Source organism: Eucyclogobius newberryi, unplaced genomic scaffold, assembly GCF_026437365.1.
Source record: "Eucyclogobius newberryi isolate DKJ021-1_F unplaced genomic scaffold, fEucNew1.0.hap1 SCAF_15, whole genome shotgun sequence".
NCBI lineage: Eukaryota > Metazoa > Chordata > Actinopteri > Gobiiformes > Gobiidae > Eucyclogobius > Eucyclogobius newberryi.
The window spans coordinates 10,306,438-10,325,575 of record NW_027315779.1 but is presented as its reverse complement, the minus strand read 5'-3'; the positions used below and the strand labels follow the sequence as shown (position 1 = coordinate 10,325,575).

The window sequence follows — 19,138 nt, the reverse complement described above, 5'->3', positions numbered from 1 at the left end:
AGTTTAAGGCGATGGGGAACGGATGAAGTGGTGAAGAGCGAACTGGTGTAATGTCGAGGAGCGAAACGGTGTAATGCCAAGGAGCGAAATGGTGTAATGTCGAGGAGCGAAACGGTGTAATGCCAAGGAGCGAAATGGTGTAATGTCGAGGAGCGAAATGGTCTAATGCCGAGGTGATTGGGGCAAACTCGCACACTCCTTGGGTCGACTCCCGGTCTCGGAGGAAAGGTCACGACGTGCAGTGAAATGCTGTCAAAAGCTCAATAACGCATAGATCACAACCCTTCCCTTGTTACGTTTTTTTTTTTTTTTTTATGGAACTGTGAATTTTGCCAGACGAACATTGAAAATCGCTGTTGTTTTTGGCCGTGTGAATGTTTGGGTAATTTAGACACTTACTCAGTAGTTAATAAAGATGACGTATGTGCAGGCTTCGCGCCTTCGGCGCTCGCGGGAAGCCTATGGAAAGCCAATATGTTTATCACCACCTTTTTTCGACGCTTTTACTAAATAAAGTGGCGCTTTTAACGCGGAGGCGACTACACGGCAGCGCCCGCACGCCTCTCGTATCATATTGACTTTCCATACTCTCGCGCCGCCTGAGCTTTGGCATTTTCCAGACCACGGTTCGGCAGCCAATCAGGGCCAGGCACACAAACTTTGTCGACCAATCAGCGCGCAGCATGCAAATTTTCACTTGTAAACACTAAACTGTCATGGCGCGGACCGCGGGGGACTATCGTCAAACGCTTCCCGGCCCGATTTAATGGTGATATTCACTTTTCTAAAATGTATAAATAAAAATTACACCGTCCTTGCCCTCAAAAATGTCCGTCCACATGTCGAGATACCCCGTCCACAAGACGGGAAGACGGCCCTCTAGCTAAAAGCCTGTATACATGCTTTACTAAAACTACACGTTTATTTCTAAAAATGCAAGAAGTTTAATGCTGTAATTCAAATTATTTTAACGGGGCGGTTGTATTTTATTCATATTTTTAACATGGCAAATGTGTAGGTTCCAGGACGCGTTTAAATATTTAACATTCAGGGAGTTGCGCACACAAAGATGCAAAGCCTTTCTTACAACCTGATAATATATACTTTTCGATAATATGGATGGATGGAATAGCGGCCGCTGTGTCGAGTCCGATATTGGCTGCGTAGATTCATATCCGTCATATTTGTGTCCAGATCCATCGCTCGTCTGGCGAACATCGACGAGGCTGCACTGAGGAAGGCGGCCGCGGAGACGGAGGTGCGTTTGGACCACGAAAAGGAGTGGAAACTGGGCAAATGCATCCTGCGTTTCCCCGAGATCCTGCAGAAGATCACGGACGACCTGCTGCTCCACACGCTCTGCGACTACCTCTACGAGCTCGCCACCACCTTCACCGAGTTCTACGACTGCTGCTACTGCATCGAGAAGGACCGGCAGAGCGGTACGAGCACCTTTTACCTGTAGGGGGCGGCAGAGCGTGTAGGTCCACCTGTAGGGGGCGGTAGAGTGTGTAAGTCCACCTGTAGGGGGCAGTAGAGCGTGTAGGTCCACCTGTAGGGGGCGGCAGAGCGTGTAGGTCCACCTGTAGGGGGCGGTAGAGCGTGTAAGTCCACCTGTAGGGGGCAGTAGAGCGTGTAAGTCCACCTGTAGGGGGCGGTAGAGCGTGTAAGTCCACCTGTAGGGGGCAGTAGAGCGTGTAAGTCCACCTGTAGGGGGCGGTAGAGCGTGTAAGTCGGTAGAGCGTGTAGGTCCACCTGTAGGGGGCGGTAGAGCGTGTAAGTCCACCTGTAGGGGGTGGTAGAGCGTGTAAGTCCACCTGTAGGGGGCAGTAGAGCATGTAGGTCCACCTGTAGGGGGCGGTAGAGCGTGTAAGTCCACCTGTAGGGGGCAGTAGAGCATGTAGGTCCACCTGTAGGGGGCAGTAGAGCGTGTAAGTCCACCTGTAGGGGGCGGTAGAGCGTGTAAGTCCACCTGTAGGGGGCGGTAGAGCATGTAGGTCCACCTGTAGGGGGCGGTAGAGAGTGTAAGTCCACCTGTAGGGGAGCGTGTAAGTCCACCTGTAGGGGGCAGTAGAGCGCGTACTTCCGCCTGTAGGGGGCGGTAGAGCGCGTAGGTCCGCCTGTAGGGGATGGCAGAGCGTGTACCTCCGCCTGTAGGGGGCGGCAGAGCGCGTAGGTCCGCCTGTAGGGGACGGCAGAGCGTGTACCTCCGCCTGTAGGGGGCGGCAGAGCGCGTAGGTCCGCCTGTAGGGGACGGCAGAGCGTGTACCTCCGCCTGTAGGGGGCGGCAGAGCGCGTACTTCCACCTGTAGGGGGCAGTAGAGCGCATGAGTCCGCCTGTAGGGGGCAGTAGAGCGCGTACGTCCAACTGTAGGGGGCGGGAGAGCGTGTAAGTCCAAACAACTTGTTAATGAGCGGTAGATGTCGGTTCTCGGCTGTAATAACGAGGCTGTTTGGCTCTGTTCAGGCGCCGTGGTTACGGTGAACATGTGGAGGATGCTGCTGTGCGACGCCACGGCCGCCGTCATGGCCAAAGGCTTCGACATCCTCGGCATCAACCCAGTATCCAGGATGTGAGGTCACTGCCCCGTATCCAGGATGTGAGGTCACTGCCCCGTATCCAGGATGTGAGGTCACTGCCCCGTATCCAGGATGTGAGGTCACTGCCCCGTATCCAGGATGTGAGGTCACTGCCCCGTATCCAGGATGTGAGGTCACTGCCCCGTATCCAGGATGTGAGGTCACTGCCCCGTATGCAGGATGTGAGGTCACTGCCCCGTATCCAGGATGTGAGGTCACTGCCCCGTATCCAGGATGTGAGGTCACTGCCCCGTATCCAGGATGTGAGGTCACTGCCCCGTATGCAGGATGTGAGGTCACTGCCCCGTATGCAGGAAGTGCGCTCAAATATCAAGACAAATAAGATAAGATAAGATATTCCTTTACAGACCACAATGAACATTCTCCTTTTTCTTTAAATCAAACTGTAGAAAATTCCTCCTTTATGTTCAGCAAATTTTATTAAAGGATTTGAAATGAACTTGACATTTTGTGTTTCATATAAATGACAATTCCTGTTTTGGAGAAATAATTAAATCTGCACAAAAGAGATCTACGATTTGTACGCATCGTGTATACTTTAAGGACACTGACATACTCTGGGCCGCCCGGGACCCTGTTGCTGTGAGGCGAGGACACTGAAAAAAAACATCTCATTTTCACAGGAAACACTTTAATCCTCAAAGTCAAAATAATCCAACATGTTCAACACATTTACAGTAGCTTCATGTACAAAATATACAAACGTGTAAAATCATAATCTGAAAAGGTATTTTTGTATTTATTTTGACACATTCAGTTCCATTAAAAACTATGGAATTTATGTTTTAAACATTACAACTAGAATAAATAAAATCTTTTCTGGAGACGGATTTTGTCTACGTCTGATTTAGATGCAATATCTTATCCATCAGTTTAACTCACAATAGAAAAGCACAAAGGATTATGGGAAACTCGGCCGCTGCGAGGTCATTCCTCCGTTTTGGGTTTGTAAAGTCCTTCAGCGAACGGAGCGACACGTTTAAAAGAGTCAGTGGGTTCATCGTTCAAAAGAGTCTTGTATCGACAGCAGTTCATTGGCCAAAAGATGCCCGCCCACTTTAACGTGCCAGTCCAAAGATCGCCCCCTGGTGGACGAACAAAACATGAGACAAACAAAGGATGAAGCAAGTGATTCTTTTGTCTGAAAAGGAACTGAAGACATTTAGAGAAGTTTGGCCCTTACTCCCGTCTCTCACCCGTCCTCGCGTCTGTCGCCCGTACTTTCTTCTCGCCCTCCCTCGCACCCCGCCCGTACCCGTCCTCACCTGTACTCGGTGCTGCAGAGGTGGGTGAGCCTGGTCTTCTCGTCCCCCGTGGGCTCCAGCAGATACAGGCAGCAGTGCACATGGACGGTCTTTGGGACGTGGCGCTGAGGGACGGACATGGAGGACACAAAAAGGGGGCCGGAGGAGGGGTCCGACTGCCAGGATCTGCAAGACAAACCAAACGCTGTAGTCTATTATAATAAAATATTTTGTCCTCTGCATTTGACCCATTCTTCAACACAATCGAATCGGTTTCCACACAAGAAGCCGCTCACTGCACCACCTGCAGCAGTTCTCCAGCAGGGGGGGCTGTTGGTCCGTACCTGAGCAGGTTATAGACTGTGGGGGGGACGGACCCCAGCTCGTGTCCCTGGCTCTGGATCTGGTACCGGCACAGGTCTGTGTCGGGACCGAGGGGGCGGAGTCTGGGGTCCCGCTGCAGACGAGGGTCGAACTGGGCGCGCTCAGAAAGGACCCTCCTCAGGACCACGGCGGGCGGGACCTCCAGCTCTAGACGGGCTCGCCACAAGGGCAAAGGGCTGAGGTTGGAGCACTGCTGGGGGGAAGAGTTCACGCACGGTTAAAAGTGGTCTTTAGACGGTTCACGGAGCGCGGAGGCTTCACAGAGCACGGAGGCTTCACAGAGCACGGGGGCTTCACGGAGCACGGGGGCTTCACGGAGCACGGGGGCTTCACGGAGCACGGAGGCTTCACGGAGCGCGGGGGGCTTCAGGTTTCACGGAGCGCGGGGGCTTCACGGAGCGCGGGGGGCTTCAGGTTTCACGGAGCGCGGGGGCTTCACGGAGCGCGGGGGCTTCACGGAGCGCGGGGGTTTCACGGAGCGCGGGGGCTTCACGGAGCGCGGAGGCTTCACGGAGCGCAGGGGGCTTCTCACTGCTTTTGAACAGAAAATACCGTACTTTCCACACTATAAGGCGCACTTAAAAGCCTGTAATGTCCTCAAAAACCGTCTTGTGCGCTTTATAATCCGGTGCGCTTAACATATGGATTCTATCTGGTTGTGTTCATTGACCTCGAAGCCATTTTGTGTGGTACAAGACGCTCTGTCAAAATGTAAACTACATTATTACTACAACATTACAGCTGCCAAAGTCAGGAGCAAAACGGACAGCTAAATAAAGGACCCCAAAATGGCTCCTGCCAAGAGAGACGCTTACGACGTGGACTTTATACTCTGAGCTAAACTATCAGTGCCAACTGTGGTCCGAGCTTTCACAGAGGCCGGCATCATCAGAAGGATACCGTGGCGACACTCGGATAATGACAAGATGGATCCGGGGATGCGGGATGTACGGCGGCATCCAGCCCAGGATTTGTGTAATGTGTTGTATTTTACGTGTTTTAACTGAACGAGGCTGGGGGTTATTGTGAATACGCTCATTAACGTTTGAACAATGTTGATCTGAATGAGTTGAACACGTTTAATAAAGCTTGACTGACTTATCCGTCTGTTTAGTTTCGCTTAATGCGCTTTATAGTCCGGTGCGCCTTTTATATGAACAATTATCCAAAATAGATAATTTATTGACAGTGAGCCTTTTCGTGCGGAAAATACGGTGCACAAAAGCTCAACCTTTATCTCAGAATCTACTTTTTCTCTCTCGTAACCCTGTTCTTACACCGCTTCTTCATCAGAAACGCGGCTGCAGTCATGTCCAGCGTCATTCAAACTTGTCTCTTTGATCCTGTTTCCGAGCTCGTCCTCACTGAGCCTCACAAAAACACCCCGTTTCAAATGTCCTTGATTTGTGCTGTTTTTAACTCCATAGATCGTCACAGACTTGTTTCTGACTCGAATCGCCTTCGTCACAACTGTGCGTTTACGTTAGCGTGTCGGGGCAAGCTAGCTTTTGTTTATTCCCGCTCGGCATTTCCCTCTGCTGCCGGTAGATGGAGCGCCGACACCGAATCCTGACGAGGTAAATCATGCATCGTTTTCAGTCCATACGTTATTTAAAGTTCTAAAACATTAAAAGAAGAAAAGGACATGTTTAAAGGACGATAACGAGGGATAAGACGTTGAACTTCGTGCCAGTTTTTGTTTCTTATTGCGAGTTGGACAAGACGCTTTGGACGCGGCACCCGACCTTCCTGTGGTCCAGCTGAAGTCCGTCCGGAGTGGTGAAACTGGTCCAGGCCTGGCCCGGGTCCTGGTCCTGGCCCAGGCCCGGGTCCTGGTCCTGGCCCTGGCCCTGGCCCTGGCCCGGGTCCTGAGCCAGTCTCAGCAGCGACGGCGTGCTGCTCCGGAGCTTCAGCTGAGACTTGCTTAGCTCCTCCCATTCGGCGCCGTCCCCGTTGTGACCGGGTGAGTTTGACCACGCCCCTTCGTTAGAGTCCGGGCCGGCGCAGGCGGGGTCGGTCCAGTGCGCGGGCAGCTGGAGAGGGAAGTAAAAGTATTGCATTGTAAAATCTGCTTAAAGGTGGTATGGATGATTTTTTTCAGCAAATGTTTTATCATATTTCCTCGTGGCGTGGATAAATCATTTGTCCTGCCACGTATCAATCATAAAACGCACCTATCGCTCACCTGCAGCCGCGTGCGGTTCGTGCCCACGTTTCCGCGTGCCTAAGCGCATGGATCTATCATAATATAGTTCCCTCAGTGTACAGGGCAAAATGAAGACGGAGAAAGACAGTTCGAGCTGACGCAGAAGTGGACAGAAAGCTATGGGAGACGAGAGATGCAATGCGATCCATCGCGCTAATAAACAAACGCACGTGTGTGTTGTATCAGTCCGCACGGGGGAGTGCGCATGCGCACTTCCACCTGCGTTCTCAAATCGCCGAAAAATCGTCCATACCGCCTTTAAGTTAAAGTATTAAAGTACTCATTTAACAGTCAAAAGTAAACTGTGCACTGTTCTTTTTGCATTAAATTGTAATAAAGACTAAAAAACAAATGAAGAAGTAAAAAGTATCCACTGTAACAAGTACTGAAGTAAAAAGTATCCACTGTAACACGTACTGAAGTAAAGCCCAGATGGTGAAAACGTTTAAAGTGACGTACGACAGGATTAAAAAAAGTCCTAATTGAGACTTTATTTGCCGTATTTATGCCTGTTTTACATATAAATGATGATAAAAGAGAAGATAGAAAATGACAGGAAGTGACGTCACATGTCTAAACATTAATTCAACAAAATAAAGTCGCTCTCATATATTTTTATTTGTCAAATAAACATAATTGTGACATTAGATGAGTTTTGGTACATTGTTTGCTGGGTAATTTCCTACAAACAGGAAGTGAAATCATAAACCTAAAAAAATTAGCTATTCTGTGAAAACAATATTTTGATTACTTTTTGCAAATTATATTTTCTTAAATGCATTTTAATGTGTCGTCCGACCAGTAGGGGACGCTTTAAGAACAGCACTGTGGACTAAAGTCTTGATTAACACGATCCGAGCGCTTTTTACCTGGAACAGCCCGTGCGCCTCTGAGATCATGTGGGCCAGGCCCTGAGAGGCAGCCAGGTTCTCCATGAGGTCCTTGTGGTCCGGCCCGAGACTGGACTTCCTCTGGCCAGGTCTGAACACAGAGATCAGCGCAGAAGGGTTTATATCAGGTCCACGCTTCACCGTGTTCGTCACCCTCTGCTGGTGATCATCGGGAGTGACACATGTTGAAGTGGCTAATTAATAATACGGCTCAAAACGTCAGATAAACCAATGATAAGTTGTGGCGTTTGGTAGTAACTGAAGTACAATAACATTTTATCTTTCATTTGAGTCTTACTCTAGTAATCCGATAATGATCAGATTTCTGGTCTGCACATGCATTTTGGTCTTGAAATGATCTGGAGCAGTCAAGAGGTGAGATGTGTCGGGGGCGTGAGACGTGTCGGGGGCGGGTGAAACGTGTCGGGGGCGCGAGATGTGTCGGGGGCGTGAGACGTGTCGGGGGCGTGAGATGTGTCAGGGGCAGGTGAGACGTGTCGGGGGCGTTAGACGTGTCGGGGGCGTTAGACGTGTCGGGGCGTGAGATGTGTCGGGGGCGTGAGATGTGTCAGGGGCAGGTGAGACGTGTCGGGGGCGTTAGACGTGTCGGGGGGCGTGAGATGTGTCAGGGGCAGGTGAGACGTGTCGGGGGCGTTAGACGTGTCGGGGGCGTTAGACGTGTCGGGGGCGTGAGATGTGTCGGGGGCGTGAGATGTGTCAGGGGCAGGTGAGACGTGTCGGGGGCGTGAGACGTGTCGGGGGCGTGAGACGTGTCGGGGGCAGGTGAGACGTGTCGGGGGCGTTAGACGTGTCGGGGGCGTGAGACGTATCGGGGGCGTGAGATGTGTCGGGGGCAGGTGAGACGTGTCGGGGGCGTGAGACGTGTCAGGGGCAGGTGAGACGTGTCGGGGCGTGAGATGTGTCGGGGGCGTGAGACGTGTCGGGGGCGTGAGACGTGTCGGGGGCGTGAGACGTGTCGGGGCGTGAGATGTGTCAGGGGCAGGTGAGACGTGTCGGGGGCGTTAGACGTGTCGGGGGCGTTAGACGTGTCGGGGGCGTGAGACGTGTCGGGGGCGTGAGACGTGTCGGGGGCGTTAGACGTGTCGGGGGCGGGTGAGACGTGTCGGGGGCGTTAGACGTGTCGGGGGGCGTGAGACGTGTCGGGGGCGTGAGATGTGTCAGGGGCAGGTGAGACGTGTCGGGGGCGTTAGACGTGTCGGGGGCTTGAGACGTGTCGGGGGCGTGAGACGTGTCGGGGGCGTGAGACGTGTCGGGGGCGTTAGACGTGTCGGGGGCGGGTGAGACGTGTCGGGGGCGTTAGACGTGTCGGGGGCGGGTGAGACGTGTCGGGGGCGTTAGACGTGTCGGGGGGCGTGAGACGTGTCGGGGGCGTGAGATGTGTCAGGGGCAGGTGAGACGTGTCGGGGGCGTGAGACGTGTCGGGGGCGTTAGACGTGTCGGGGGCGTGAGACGTGTCGGGGGCGTGAGACGTGTCGGGGGCGAGACTTGTCGGGGGCGTTAGACGTGTCGGGGGCGGGTGAGACGTGTCGGGGGCGTTAGACGTGTCGGGGGGCGTGAGACGTGTCGGGGGCGTGAGACGTGTCGGGGGTGTGAGACGTGTCGGGGGCAGGTGAGACGTATCGGGGGCGTGAGACGTGTTGGGGCGTTAGATGTGTCGGGGGCGTGAGACGTGTCGGGGGCGTTAGACGTGTCGGGGGCGTGAGATGTGTCGGGGGCAGGTGAGACGTGTCGGGGGCGTGAGACGTGTCGGGGGCAGGTGAGACGTGTCGGGGGCGTTAGACGTGTCGGGGGCGTGAGACGTGTCGGGGGCGTGAGACGTGTCGGGGGCGTGAGACGTGTCGGGGCGTGAGATGTGTCAGGGGCAGGTGAGACGTGTCGGGGGCGTTAGACGTGTCGGGGGCGTGAGACGTGTCGGGGGCGTGAGATGTGTCAGGGGCAGGTGAGACGTGTCGGGGGCGTTAGACGTGTCGGGGGCGTGAGACGTGTCGGGGGCGTGGATGTGTCAGGAGCAGGTGAGACGTGTCGGGGGCGTGAGACGTGTCGGGGGCGTGAGACGTGTCGGGGGCGTTAGACATGTCGGGGGCGGGTGAGACGTGTCGGGGGCGTTAGACGTGTCGGGGGGCGTGAGACGTGTCGGGGGCGTGAGATGTGTCAGGGGCAGGTGAGACGTGTCGGGGGCGTTAGACGTGTCGGGGGCTTGAGACGTGTCGGGGGCGTGAGACGTGTCGGGGGCGTGAGACGTGTCGGGGGCGTTAGACGTGTCGGGGGCGGGTGAGACGTGTGGGGGCGTTAGACGTGTCGGGGGCGTTAGACGTGTCGGGGGCGTGAGACGTGTCGGGGGCGTGAGATGTGTCAGGGGCAGGTGAGACGTGTCGGGGGCGTGAGACGTGTCAGGGGCGTTAGACGTGTCGGGGGCGTGAGACGTGTCGGGGGCGTGAGACGTGTCGGGGGCGAGACTTGTCGGGGGCGTTAGACGTGTCGGGGGCGGGTGAGACGTGTCGGGGGCGTTAGACGTGTCGGGGGGCGTTAGACGTGTCGGGGGGCGTGAGACGTGTCGGGGGCGTGAGACGTGTCGGGGGTGTGAGACGTGTCGGGGGCAGGTGAGACGTATCGGGGGTGTGAGACGTGTCGGGGGCGTGAGACGTGTCGGGGGCGTGAGACGTGTCGGGGGCGTGAGACGTGTCGGGGGCGTGAGACGTGTCGGGGCGTGAGATGTGTCAGGGGCAGGTGAGACGTGTCGGGGGCGTTAGACGTGTCGGGGGCGTGAGACGTGTCGGGGGCGTTAGATGTGTCGAGGGCAGGTGAGACGTGTCGGGAGGCGTGAGACGTGTCGGGGGCGTGAGACGTGTCGGGGGGCGTGAGACGTGTCGGGGGCGTGAGACGTGTCGGGGGCGGGTGAGACGTGTCGGGGGCGTTAGACGTGTCGGGGGGCGTGAGACGTGTCGGGGGCAGGTGAGACGTATCGGGGGGCGTGAGACGTGTCGGGGGCGTGAGACGTGTCGGGGGCAGGTGAGACGTATCGGGGGGCGTGAGACGTGTCGGGGGCGTGAGACGTGTCGGGGGCGTTAGACGTGTCGGGGGCGTGAGACGTGTCGGGGGCGTGAGACGTGTCGGGGGCGTTAGACGTGTCGGGGGCGTGAGACGTGTCGGGGGCGTGAGACGTGTCAGGGGCAGGTGAGACGTGTCGGGGGCATTAGACGTGTCGGGGGCGTGAGACGTGTCGGGGGCGTGAGACGTGTCGGGGGCGTGAGACGTGTCGGGGGGCGTGAGACGTGTCGGGGGCGTGAGACGTGTCGGGGGGCGTGAGACGTGTCGGGGGCGTTAGACGTGTCGGGGGGCGTGAGACGTGTCAGGGGCGTGAGACGTGTCGGGGGCGTGAGACGTGTCGGGGGCAGGTGAGACGTGTCGGGGGGCGTGAGACGTGTCGGGGGCGTGAGACGTGTCGGGGGGCGTGAGACGTGTCGGGGGCGTGAGACGTGTCGGGGGCGTTAGATGTGTCGGGGGCAGGTGAGACGTGTCGGGGGGCGTGAGACGTGTCGGGGGCGTGAGACGTGTCGGGGGGCGTGAGACGTGTCGGGGGCAGGTGAGACGTCAATTTTTACCCTTAATTCAAATGTTCAAGGGGGCGCTGTAGAGCATTAGTAAACTATAGCTATATAGAAAAAGATCCAGTTGGCGTCATCTGGACATCCAAGAGTCTCAATATGCGAATCAAGACCTCCTATTGTACCTGGCTCACTCTCTCTCCTCCCTGAGTGCCTGATTAGCATCCGAATGCTCTGGGCGTCAACCTCTCCAGGGATTTAAAATTCCGTCATAAACGACCGGAAGGTTGAATCTTAACCCCCCGTTTCTATTTAATGATGGTCTTTCTCTTTCAACAAAGTTTGCCTTTTAACTCCTCTTTCAAACTATCTTTGTTTTTGCACAAACTTCACATTTACAACACTTTAAAAAAAAAAGAGCTTTTTATGTGTTTCTGTTACGAGCTTGCCACGCCCACATTTGTAACTGTATCAAAAATCTAAGTTATTACCTCTATTCGCAAAGGACAAGGACAAAATTAAAGACCGAGAAAGACAGTTTGAGCTCAGAAGAGACGGAAATCTACGGAGACGAGAGATGCGATGCGATCCGTCGCGCTAATAAACAAACATACATCTAGTCGCGGGGTTGTGTAGGTCCGCACGGGACGAGTGCGCATGCGCACTTCCGCTTGAGTTCTCAAATTGGCAAAAAATCGTCCATTATGCCTTCAATAATACACTTGAAGTGCAGTTCACCTGCTCCTGGGGCTGTTCCTCTGTCCCGCGCCGAGGTGGAACAGCGACGGCGCCAGGCACACGGCTACGTTGGCGCGGGTCATGTGGTTCTCCTCCGAGCCGGACGCGACGTCGCGCAGGAAGTGGAGCAGCGTCCTCAGAGCCTCGCGCCGCTCGTCCGGGAGCAGCAGGACGGCCGATCGCGCCGCATCCAGCCACAGCTCCTGAGGGAAGTCTGCGCATCAGGATTCACACGTTAGACCATGGCACGTGGGGACGAGAGTGCGGGGGGACGAGGGACGAGAGCGCGGGGGGACGATAACGCGGGGGACGAGAGCGCGGGGGGGGCGAGAGAGCGGGGGGACGAGAGCGCGGGGGGACGAGAGCGCGGGGGGACGAGAGCGCGGGGACGAGAGTGCGGGGGGACGAGAGCGCGGGGGACGAGAGCGCGGGGAGACGAGAGCGCGGGGGACGAGAGCGCGGGGGGACGAGAGCGCGGGGACGAGAGCGCGGGGGGACGAGAGAGCGGGGGGACGACAGCGCGGGGGACGAGAGCGCGGGGGGACGAGAGCGCGGGGGACGAGAGCGCAGGGGGACGAGAGCGCGGGGGACGAGAGCGCGGGGGACGAGAGCACAGGGGGACGAGAGCGCGGGGGGACAGAGCGCGGGGGGCGAGAGCGCGGGGGACGAGAGCGCAGGGGGACGAGAGCGCAGGGGGACGAGAGCGCGGGGGACGAGAGCGCGGGGGGACAGAGCGCGGGGGGACAGAGCGCGGGGGGACGAGAGCGCAGGGGGACGAGAGCGCAGGGGGACGAGAGCGCAGGGGGACGAGAGCGCGGGGGACGAGAGCGCGGGGGGACAGAGCGCGGGGGGACAGAGCGCGGGGGGACAGAGCGCGGGGGACGAGAGCCACTCAAGAAGTTACAGTCTTAGATAGAAGATAATAGAAGCAATTAACAAGGCGTCCCTTCATTTAAATCCAGTTTGGAGCCGTTTTCGAACCCCTGGAGACGTCCTGCTGATCTTTGAGAAACGACTCCCAGAAAAGGCTATTATAAAGTGACATAATAAACCCAAAACTAAACCAGGACCAGAACGGGACAAAACCGGGACCAGATTAGGACTTAACCAGGTCCCGGATCAATGGGCTCCACTGTAAATAACTTTGTGGCTTCTGAACCGTCTCCATGGACAAAGAGACATTTAATGCCACACTGTGGAATATTACAGCCAAAGGAACAACATTTCCATGGAAACGAGCAGAAGGTGGAGTCAGGTTTGTGGAGATGCAAGGGACCAAAAAAACATCAAAAATAGAACAAAATATAAATATAATGCTTTTTTTTTGGTCTATTGTTTGGCTGTAAAGTGAGGTCCTGGGGCTTTATCCCGGCTCTATGGCGACCGCTGCAGTGGCGATGCATCTCATTTGTGGCTTGAAGATAATAAAGAGATGTTAACTATGAGTAGATGACAGATAAATACAGATGATGCTCTGGAAAAGGCATTACACTGGTAAATGTGCAGAAAGCTCTGGTTGAGTTTGGCCCCGAGCAGCGGCTCCGGCAGGTCCCTGAGGTACTGCTTGATCAGGTCGGCCACGTCGAAGGCACAGAGACCAGAGAACGAGACCTGCTCCAAACCCGACTCCAGCTGCTCCCGGAGGGCCTGGATCCTGGACTTCAACCCGGACTTACGGAAAAGCCCCGTCTGAGACACAAGACGCAGTCAGGACACGTTAACGTCAGGACTAATAATTACAGCATTCAGCAAGTTAGTTATTTGTACAATACTGTACTTAAACACTTAACAAAATACAAGTCGAAACATTGTGGATAAAGACTTCTGAAAGTGAAAGTGAGGCGGACCACCCAAGCACAGCCAATCAGAGCAAGGCTTTCAGCTCTCACTTCCGGGTTGATGAAGCATAAAATACTTCATAATTAGCTGCAGACGCTGCTGCTTTTACAAGAGGCTATTCATTTACAACTTCAAAAGTCAGATTTCTTAGTTTTAATAATGCCCCAGTCTTATATGATTAACAGTCCAGATGACGAGTATGATTATTAAAATACAAGTACAATAAATAAAGTATAATACATGGACAAGCTGCGATTGTTTTTGTTGTCCGTTAAAATGACCGACTTACAGCTCATCATAGTTCTTATAACATAGTTCACAGATGTGTGTTTTCTTTTGAATGATTCGATTCTGTTTCAGACTCATTTCCTTTGTCAGATCCGATGAAGTTCAGATTGGTTGTGCGTCTGAGTTTTCAGTGTGCATCTTTCTCCAGTGTCTTCCAGAGGGTCCGCCAGCTGCGTGGAGATGTTAATGCCAGAATGTTCCACAGTAGGATAATTAGCTTGTATATCTCCATGGAGACCAGCAGGGGATGCAGAGTTACAGGTCAAAAGTGCTTGTGAAGTACCTGATCCAGACACTCGTTCCTCAGATACACCATGGCCCTCAGGACACTAGGGGGCAGCGGTTCCCCAGTCTGCTGCATGTTCACCAGCAGGGGGACCCCAAACATCCTACGACCTTTCACCTCTGACGCTTTGGGCTTCCTCTGGGGTTTGGGCACCGTCCTGAAACACAAACACACGTTACTATTGTTCCACTTGACCCATTTTCAGACGTAATCGACATCTGAATGTTGCGACCTGCAGATGAACTCCGAGCTTTACCATGGTGACAGGAAATGAAGAGCATTAGAATTCACCATTCAAATGTATACAACAATTGTATTAAATTAAATGAATTAACTTGTAATATATACTATAATATAATAAATAAATATATATATATATATATATATATATATATATATATATATATATATATATATATATATATACATATAAAAACATATTTTCATCTAATCACATCTGAACCTTTCAGTGGCTTTAAAAGTACTTTCAACCATGAAATGGCGGTTTCTCAGTGCAAAGTGTGGGTGATGTAACGTTATTACTTTAGCATTAGCCACATTAGTAATAAGCATAGCTAGTGCTAGCATTAGTGCGCTAGGTTTATGAGTCTGACTCGTAAAGCCAAAACATCTTTCTACGTCAAAACTTTCACAGAATCACAGGGCAATTCTGCAAAATGTTCTACTCCCTCTTTACCAAATTAAATGATTAAAGATCAGCTTGACAACAAAAAACTATGTTTGTGATGCGTTTAATCAGGACTGTGCTGACGCTGGAAATATCTTTGGTGCTGCTTCATCTGTTGCTGTTTCTCCAATACATGAGCATAAACCTGATGATCAAGTATTTTCCCTTAAGCCCTTTACACAGTATGAAGTATTAAATACACAGTATGAAGTATTAAATTTGTTGCTCTCATAGATCCACAATTCACACAAAAGTATCCCATTACTATGGAAACCTGCTTTTGTTCTCCCTTTGCACAAAGGAGGCCAGAAAAAATGATTTGAATACTTTTCCTCCTATCTCAAAACTGTCCTGCTGAGCAAAACTCTTGGAGAAGCTCATAAGTACAAAGTGCTTCCTTACCCAAATATTCCATTTTAAATAGCTAGAGTCTGGATTTAGACCAGGGCATAATACTGCAACATAGTACTACATTGTACTACATAGTACTATCACAGTACTAGCACAGCTGCTACCAAAGTTATAAATTATATCGCCATTGGACAATCATGAAGAAAATGCTGTTGTTTTTGTTGATCTGTCAAAGGCCTTCGATCCAGTGGATCCAGTGGATCACTCCAGTGCAGATTTCCTCAGAAATAGAGCTCAAGCGGTTTCTGCTGATGGCTTTCAATCCAAATTTTCTTACCTTAATAAAGGAGTTCCTCAAGGGTCTGTCCTTGGACCATTGTTATTTATAATTTATATAAACTCAATTGGGCATAATTTAAAACAATAAATGTGTGCAGATGATGCAATTCTGTTTGTAAGAGCGTCTCCTGCTCAACAAGTGATTCCAAAAAACCTAAATTTAAATCATTGATGAATTCAAATAAAACAAAATGTATGCTGTTCTCCAAAAGACGCTCTGCTGACCCAAAATATATATCTATTCTTACGCTCGATGGTAATATTATTGAACAAGTACTTTATTACAAATACTTGTATCTGGATTGATGATAAACTCTCCTTCAACAAACACAAGAGAGACAAATAATCTTAAAGCCAGATTGTCATCCTTCTTTAGAAATAAAACGTATAGAAAACAGTTAATCCATTATATATATGCATTCTGCTCTAAGGTTCAGCTCTAAGGTTCAGCTCTAAGGTTCTGCTCTAAGGTTCTGCTCTAAGGTTCAGCTCTAAGGTTCAGCTCTAAGGTTCAGCTCTAAGGTTCTGCTCTAAGGTTCTGCTCTAAGGTTCAGCTCTAAGGTTCAGCTCTAAGGTTCAGCTCTAAGGTTCAGCTCTAAGGTTCTGCTCTAAGGTTCAGCTCTAAGGTTCAGCTCTAAGGTTCAGCTCTAAGGTTCAGCTCTAAGGTTCTGCTCTAAGGTTCAGCTCTAAGGTTCAGCTCTAAGGTTCAGCTCTAAGGTTCAGCTCTAAGGTTCTGCTCTAAGGTTCAGCTCTAAGGTTCAGCTCTAAGGTTCAGCTCTAAGGTTCTGCTCTGAGGTTCAACAACTTTGCTCCTGTGGAACAAAACACAGAGACTTTTGAAACTAAATCATTTTATGCCTTTTAATGATTTTAAAGAACTGGTCAAGGACGACCTGCAGCGCCAATGCACTTGTTTTAATATAGTTTTATCTCATATTGTGTAAATGTGTTTTTATCTATTGGTTCATTTTATTTAATGTTTTCTTTGTGATTTAGTGTCCTGTGTTTGTCCCTGTATAAATATATAAAATGAAATAAAAGGAAATGAAAGACTCTTTTATTTACTTTTAACAGTACATTGTTTGCCTTGTCAACTGATGATTCATGACATTTAAACCTCACATTTGCGCAAAAGAAACATAAACAAAGCAGTCACGCAGTAAAAATAACTACAGACACCTCAGTATCACTTTGTGCAGAAGATAACATTCACCAGCCATAAATATAAATAAATATAAATGAATAAATCAGTTGTAAAACTTCATATCCTTCATCCATGAATGAAACCTGAAAAATAACTACTGAAATCAATATTTATATATTTTCAATTCAACTCATTCTTTGGAGACACTTCATCATCAGCATCAGCTCTTCACTCGCAGATGAAGTAGAGTTCCTCTGCACAGTCCCAGCTTATTATCTGACCCTCTGAGTCTAATGCTCCACAACGATCCTGGACGGGACACTGACTCAGGGCCTGTTGTGTTTGAAACCACAGAGGAGCGCCACTGACCCACTGCCACTGGTCTCCAAGGAAACGCAGTCCAATCCACACCCGCTCAACTCCTGCAGCCAGAATCCCACCCACAGCAGACTTTATGTATGTGTTTGGACCACCAAGGTCTTTATCATACTTCATGCAGTACTCCAGAGCCTTCTCCCACGTCATCTTCATCTTCATCTTCACCACAGGAACGTCAATGCAGAAAAACGGTGCCGATTTATTTCCTGGTAAATCGTTCCATGTTGTTTCAGCATCAACACTTCCTCTGTTTTCGATGCCATTATAGTTATCTGGTTGGCCACTCCTCCAGTTTTTGAAGGTCATCAGTCCTGCTCCAGACCACCTCCAAATCAATGAGTTGTGAGGATCTCTGTAAAGCCCAATCCATCCGCAAGCGAATAATCCGTCATCGGGTTCACCAGCATTTAGAAGAAACTCCCAATCAGTTTTATTTTCCACGTAGGCCAAGTCTGTGTACTTGGTTCTACAATAGGTCTGAGCCTCCTTCCAGGTCTTTCTCTCAGAAATATAATGGTATTTCCCAAAAAGGATTTCAAAAGCTGCACACAAAATGACAATAAAAGTAGTGCTCGCCATAGTGATGGACAGGTGATGTTGGCGTTCCGTGTGGAGCCACTGCAGATAAACTCATGCTGATGGGATGGATTTGAATGTACGCAAAGCACTGTTCACCTCCCAAACAAAGTGCTTCATGTAAATTCTTATGGACGACATAACAAGCAGGAGGCCGGTCCATGTCACGGGGGTACTTTGGTGCAAGGCCATGGAGAAACTCATTACTTGTCAATAGGTCAGAGGTCCACAGCTCCAGACATACATAACATATTTTGATCCAATTCTTTAATTAATATCAACTTTGAACGTCGCCCTCTTTCATAAGTGAATAACACTGTGCTGTCCTCGCCCCAAGTTACTCTCTTTGCAACGCTAGACTGCCAGATGACGGCGCTCCAATAAACAGACGACTTGGTGTTTTGTTCATTTATTGGAGAACAGCATACAGCTGTTGTCCTCTTAGACCAACCGTAAAACTGGAATACAAAATATGGAATTAGCTGCTGACATGCAACTTAAATGCTAGGCCAACACATTGAGTTTTGTTCAACCTGCTCTAAAACAATACAGAAATCACCCAAAATCAATAACAAACGTATACTTTTACATCACGATACTCACAGACAAATATTGTCCAAAGCAACAACACGTATGTGGGAAACTCAACACATGACCAACTCGGCTTCGCGTGCGGCCATTTTGGATTTTAGACGAAAACAAACAATAGCACTGGGCGAACACAAGAGGACGGTGTAGGCTAATGTACAACCCTTGTACCAACTAAAACAATGAGAACGGGCAGAACAAACATTAATAACAATAATACTACTTAAGAAGAAAGTTTTTTAATAAGTTGTTTCACTGACTTTCCTTGGCATTTCTTAAGAGGGAAGGACGGAATAAAAATAAAAATACAATTTCAGTTTATCAAATCACATCTCTACCATCCAGAAGTCGGAGTTGAATTTAAAAATAAAATGTTATTCTAAATACATTTCTTGGATTCTTAGAATATAGGCCCTACTACCACCTCTCTACATTATCTACATAATTATAGTTATCAAAGCAAGAAATTTAAAATATCAAACAATATTCTGAAGTAATGATTATTCTTTATTTGAGAACTTTTCATTTAACAGGTTTATTTCAACAACAACTGGTCATATTAGACAGAGCAACCAGCTCTCTTTGTTTTTATTTGCTTTTATTCATTTTCATTTTTAAATTTGACCACCCTTTTCTTTTAAATTTACTTTGATTCAGCGCTCAACCCTTGGAGCTAACAGCTTAGACCCCGGGGCTCAACCTAGCCGGAGGCAAAAAGTGACAATAAAATCACGAAAAGTAACACCAAACCACCATAAAACACAGTTCAGAAATGCACCTTCACCTCGGCAAGTGCAACTCTCATGTCATTTTCACAACAAAGTCTGTTCCTTTTGTTAATTTTTATGTCCAGCATCCTCGAAAAGGATAGCTCACAAATATATATATTATAGTATGGTAGTTATAGAAAAGTACAAGGGAAATGACCCCAGAGGGTGACCTTTTGGCCCTTTTGGGCCCAGGCTGGTGACAAGACTTAGCCCAGAAAGGTGGGCTTTGATACAGGCTAGTCTGTTGGGACTCTGGCCTGGT

The 19,138-nt window shown here is 50.5% G+C and overlaps 2 protein-coding genes across 2 annotated transcripts in view; one reads left to right on the top strand and one right to left on the bottom strand.

Moving 5' to 3' along the window:
* Positions 1–2,621, top strand: part of rars1 (arginyl-tRNA synthetase 1) — a 28,281-nt gene extending 25,660 nt beyond the window's left edge. The window contains exons 14-15 of the mRNA XM_072445982.1: positions 1,195–1,442; positions 2,468–2,621. Of these exons, the coding sequence (XP_072302083.1) occupies positions 1,195–1,442; positions 2,468–2,577 (358 nt within the window). The 3' untranslated portion in view covers positions 2,578–2,621. The remainder of the gene's footprint in view (positions 1–1,194; positions 1,443–2,467) is intronic.
* Positions 2,622–3,100: 479 nt separating this feature from the next.
* Positions 3,101–19,138, bottom strand: part of LOC140360670 (rho GTPase-activating protein 7) — a 42,420-nt gene continuing 26,382 nt past the window's right edge. The window contains exons 11-18 of the mRNA XM_072445996.1: positions 14,040–14,199; positions 13,120–13,318; positions 11,630–11,843; positions 7,305–7,416; positions 5,975–6,262; positions 4,190–4,419; positions 3,867–4,031; positions 3,101–3,686 (exon numbers count right to left, since the gene is read on the bottom strand). Of these exons, the coding sequence (XP_072302097.1) occupies positions 3,599–3,686; positions 3,867–4,031; positions 4,190–4,419; positions 5,975–6,262; positions 7,305–7,416; positions 11,630–11,843; positions 13,120–13,318; positions 14,040–14,199 (1,456 nt within the window). The 3' untranslated portion in view covers positions 3,101–3,598. The remainder of the gene's footprint in view (positions 3,687–3,866; positions 4,032–4,189; positions 4,420–5,974; positions 6,263–7,304; positions 7,417–11,629; positions 11,844–13,119; positions 13,319–14,039; positions 14,200–19,138) is intronic.